The sequence below is a fragment of the Lipotes vexillifer genome, unplaced genomic scaffold (genome assembly GCF_000442215.2).
Source record: "Lipotes vexillifer unplaced genomic scaffold, Lipotes_vexillifer_v1.1 scaffold412, whole genome shotgun sequence".
NCBI lineage: Eukaryota > Metazoa > Chordata > Mammalia > Artiodactyla > Lipotidae > Lipotes > Lipotes vexillifer.
Genome location: NW_006798464.1, coordinates 1,253,703 through 1,258,765, shown reverse-complemented (window position 1 = coordinate 1,258,765; position 5,063 = coordinate 1,253,703). Strand labels below are relative to the sequence as shown.

Below are 5,063 nucleotides of genomic sequence, written 5' to 3'. Positions count from 1 at the left end.
GTCCATGGACAGGGTGGGGGAATGGGCTCTGGGCCTGGGCTTTTTGCAGCCCAGGGGCCGGTGGGGGGTAAGGGTTGGGGGCAAGGCTGACCAGCAGAGGAGCTCAAACATCCCTAGAGGCAGGAGAGGGTCCAGAGGAGAAACAAGACATGGCTCAAGAGATCTCCCTCCAGTGACAGGAGCCCCGAGGAGCCATCAGGATGGTCCTGCCCACACGGGCCGCCCCAGCTCTGCTGGGCCTGGAGAGACTTGAGAACCTATGCCCTTGTGACCTGTCCCCAGACGGCCACCATCTGCATTTCTCCCACAGCAGCAGGCCAAGGAGACCCAGACTTGGGCCTCCTGTGTTACCCTTCCTTCCCTAGGATGCCTGGGGCCTGTGCCTGGTTCACAGCTGAGGCCAGTAGTACAGTCTCCATTTGGTCTACAAGTCCCTAGTGGTGCAAACGACTGAGTGGGAGGGAGGGCTCAGGACAGTGGGGCAGTAGCTTGTTTTTCAGCTGCAGGAGGTGCAGCCTGCAGCACATGGGTCTCCCCCCACGCCCCACGCCCTCCTTGCCCCGTCCTGGGTGGCCCGGCCTGTGCTATAGCACGTTGTAGTAGGCCATCTCTTTCATGGCCTGTTCGGTGAGGACGCTGGCCTCGGCGCTGCTGTCCACACCAGCGTAGGCGTAGGCGTTCTCCTCGAAGTCCTCGATCTCCTGCTGGCTGTCAAGCTCGGAGGGGTCGGTGCCTGTCAGCTCCATCATGGGGTCTGCAAGAGAGGGCACAGTTAGGCCTGGATGCTGCCTGTGGGAAGAGCCAGGCACTCCCACCCGGGAAGCAGAACTAAAGAAGTCATTGCCCGTCACTGCTTCCAAAAGACTCTCAGCTGCCTCCTCTGCCCTCCTGCTCTAGGAGGCCCCCAACTCCCGTGGCTTCTCAAACGTGTGCCGAGTGGGTACAGGCTTGGACTTGAACTCTTGGGGTCATGCCTCTCTTGCACCTCCTAAGTCACTAAGCCCTTATTTATTCTTTGCAACATTACTTATTAGTCCCCTTTGCCATATGAAAGCCTCCTGTACTATATCATGTCTGCAACACCACTCATTTGGCACCTACTGTATGCCAGGCACTTCACATATATCATCTCATGAATGCTCACAGCAACCTCGTTTAGATCAAAAGGAAGTTCAGAGAGGTTGGTCAACTTGCCAAAGGGCACGCAGCAAGTGCTGTTGTTTTGATCCACTGTGCAACTCTACCTCACTTGGCTGGAGGGAGCTGTTTCTCCTCTGACCTGGTGCCAGTTCCACCCAGTGGTATCCTCAGGCCTAGCTCTCCAAAGCCAAGCACTCAAGGTAGGTTAACAAAGATGATGAGATAAAAACTCTAAGAGGCCTCTTGTAATTTCATCAAATTGGAATCTTTTATAAAGCTCTTACTGTTGGAACAAAAGCCAGATAGAAAACTCCACAAAGGAGCTTGGGTGGGGCTGCCTTCCAATGAGTTATGGAGGGAGGGAGGCCCAGGGTGTGACCTGGGGACCTGGGAGTCTTGCTGGCAGGGACTGTGGCTGAGCCCCAGTGTGCATTCTGCCCCTGTCCATCTGGGATACGCGATGTGTTTGGGAAGAAATGGACCCCAGCCCAGGGGTAGCCCTGATGAGTCTAAGGCAGGGTTTTCCAACCTTGGCATTATTAGTATCTTGGGCCATAATTCTTTGTTGTGGGGGACTGTCCTGTGCATTGTAGGATGCTTCCCAGCATCCCTGGCCTCTATCAGGGAGATGCCAGTAGCATTGCCCCCGCTGTGACAACCAAATGTCTCTAGACATGGCCAAATGTCCCTGGGGGGCAAACTCACCCCCAGTTGAGAACCACTGGTTGAAGGGTAATCCCACTCATTGCCAATGAGTGACTCAGGATTAGGGATGGGACCCAATTCTGGCCAGTGAATCATGAGGAAAGGCCTGCTAGTGAGTTCTTAGAATGTTCTTATTAGTTTCACAGAGCAAAGGAGAGCAGGCTCTTACTCTTCCAATGGAGGTGAACAAGGAAGCATATCGCCCTAAAGGCCACTGGCAGCTATTTTGTGACCATGAGGAAAAGCACAGCTAATAATGTGGACAGAGAGAGGGAGCCTCACCCTGTCATTGTTGAGGGGCTGAATCAGCCAACTTTGAAGACAGCCTGGACTGCAAGTCATTTCTTAATTTATTTCCTTATTGTTTAAACCAGTCTGAATGGGGTGTCTCTTACTTGTGCCCATAGCATCTGACTTTATAAAATGAGGCCAGCTGTACCAAATCTCTTTTTTTTTTTTAATTTTATTTATTTTTATTTTGTGGCTGCACGCACCACACGGCTTGCGGGATCTTAGTTCCCGACCACGGATCAAACCCCGGCCCTGGGCAGTGAGAGCATGAGTCCTAACCACTTGACCTCCTGGGAGTTCCCTCAGCTGTACCAAATCTTATAGCCCCTAGGCACTTTCTTCCTCAAATCCTAGTGCCACACCTTCATACCATATAGTTGATTAAAAACAAGATAAATAAAGACCCTGGGAAAATTTCTACCTCTGGGTCTCTGTTATCCTCCCAACCTCCCTTTATTAACTCTATTTGGCCTGTCCAGTTGGCCCCAGGGAATACTCGGTACCATTTTTTATACAAAGACGTTGATCTACCTCCTGAATTACAGTCCTATCGTTTATTGGGTGGTTCCATCTAGACTGTAGGCTGCCTTCCTCCTGCACAAGTGTCAAGCCTGAGCTTCTCAGACCAAGGTTATACGTGAGTGGTGGGTGGACGTGGGCCCCAGCCATTCCCGTGCCAATCCCTGCTTTACTTTCTGTCATCTGGTACAATCAGGAACAAAGCAACCCTAGGCATCCCTGGTCACTGACCTCAGGTGGAAACAGCTTAGGCCTTAACCACCCCCTGGGAGCGACGTGTGCAGGGACAGCTACTTCCAAAAGGACCAGTCCTGCTCTGGTCCCTCCTGGTGGGTTAGCTACCTGGCATGTCCACTAGAGTACTGGCTCTCAAACTCTACTGTGCATAGAATGAACTAGGGTGCTTAAAAAAAAGTCCGGATCCTGGGCCACACGCCAGATCAGTTACATTCGAATCTCTGTGGTTGAGACTCAGGCATCAGCATTTTAAAATTTCTCAAAGTGATTCCAATGTGCAGCCAAGTTTGAGAACAGTTCTCTGGAGTCTAGGTCAGAGGTTCTCGAAGTGAGGTTCCTGACCAGCAGCTTCGGTTTGACCTGGGGAACTTGTTGGAAATGCAAATGATCCGACCCTACCCCAGACCTACAGAATCAGAAGCTCTGAAGGTGGGACCCAGCAATTTGTTTTAACAAGCCTGGAGTGATTCTCATGCTCCCTTGCTCAAGTTTGAAAAGCATCACTTTATTCAATGCTTCTCAAACTTTCCGGTGCAAACAAACCACCTGGGGATCTTTTGGAAATGCAGAGCCTGATTCAGCAAGTCTGGGGTGGGGTGGAGCCTGCAATTCTAGCAAGATCCCAGGTGATGCCAATACTGCTGGTCCTAGAACCACATTTTGGGTAAGAAGGGGCTACAGAGCGACTATATGCAGCCAACAGCGTTTCATCCTCACCCAGAATGGAAAACTGATGGCACCTGTTTCTGCCAGAACACTCCCAGCCATTCACTGCTCCAAAACTAAATCAGGGTTATTGCAGCATCCCTCAGAGATCCTACAGAGTAACCTCACATGGCACGTCGACTCACCCGGTGATTGTCGGGGCACATTCCCAGCTAATTTGTCTCAGAAGGAGCACCAGAAAGCAAATAGCTCCAGACTATACAAGGAACCTTCCTGAAGTGTGGCTGGCTTCTCCTTCCTGTAGGATCTCTAAAGTGCCTCCTCCCCATGAGAGGCCAGAGCGACTACAGTTCTTCCACTACTGGCCAGTGTTGAGGGGAGTGGCTATCACTAACATGTAGGGATGTTATAACCAACAGCCAATGAAACCTCCACCAACTGCAGAGGTAAGGACACTTCTCCTAAGTATGTGGGCTACATTCTTTTTGGCAGGCACTATGAAGAATGTGACTGATTGTATATCCCTTTTTGCCTTGGCAACTAGGAAGCTCAGGGCTCCCCTCTGCATGCCCATAGGATCTCCCATGGTGTACTTGGGGTTGTGACCTCACCTGGCTCTCCCTTATCTTTACAGTTGCCAATTTTCCTTTTGTTACTTTCTTTCCCATCCATTTAAAAAAAATGTCATCTCTCAGTAATGATCTTGCATGAGTTACCTAATTTCTCTGTCCTTCAGTGTCTGCGTCTGTAAAATGGCAATAATAACAGAGCCAACCTCACTGTGAGGGTTACGTGAGTTAATAAAGGCCTGGCACACAGCACTCAACAAATTGTTTTTATTATTGTTTATGTGAGCCCTCGTAAGTCCTCTTAAGCATACACAAATATCCCATCATTATCACCATGGTGGCCCTCCAGGGTGCTCCCTCTCCAGACCTGAGCCCACCCCAATGTCTCAGGCCTGGCCAGCCTCCCCACTCCCCTCACTGGACAGGAGGCTCCTGAGTGTGCCATGACAGTACTGCTCCTGCTCTGTCCACTGTTTGTGGCCCACCCACCTTGGCTGTCCAGGCCGATGTCCATGACGCCGTGCTTGACCTTCATGTGCCGGCTCAGGTTGCCCTTGAGGTTAAACTTGCTGGAGCAGTAGGGGCACTTGAAGGGCTTGCTGCCCGCGTGCAGGTGCATGTGGCCCAGCAGGTTGTACATGCGGTTGAAGGACTTCCCGCACACCTGGAACACACCCCACCCGGCCTCATCAGCCCGGGAACCCGCGCTCTCCGGACCCCCAGCCACTCCTACCTCCACGACTGGGCCGGAATCCCATCGGCTGTGGACAGCACTCGCTTCGTCCTTTCCTATGTGACCCCAGAGGCCGAGGACTGAGCCACTCCCTGCTGGTCACCGTTCCTGTGTGTCTGCCCCACGATCCCTGAGCTGAAGCTGTCAGAAACCCAGGGCTCGGATCTCCGGGTGCACTGAGTGTCGGGTCGGGGCTCTTTCCC

At 52.1% G+C, this 5,063-nt stretch overlaps 1 protein-coding gene across 1 annotated transcript in view; it reads right to left on the bottom strand.

Annotated features, from left to right (window-relative positions):
* Positions 1 to 443: 443 nt before the first annotated feature.
* The window catches only part of ZNF710 (zinc finger protein 710), a 9,433-nt gene continuing 4,813 nt past the window's right edge, over positions 444 to 5,063 (bottom strand). The window contains exons 3-4 of the mRNA XM_007470530.1: positions 4,617 to 4,791; positions 444 to 754 (exon numbers count right to left, since the gene is read on the bottom strand). Of these exons, the coding sequence (XP_007470592.1) occupies positions 585 to 754; positions 4,617 to 4,791 (345 nt within the window). The 3' untranslated portion in view covers positions 444 to 584. The remainder of the gene's footprint in view (positions 755 to 4,616; positions 4,792 to 5,063) is intronic.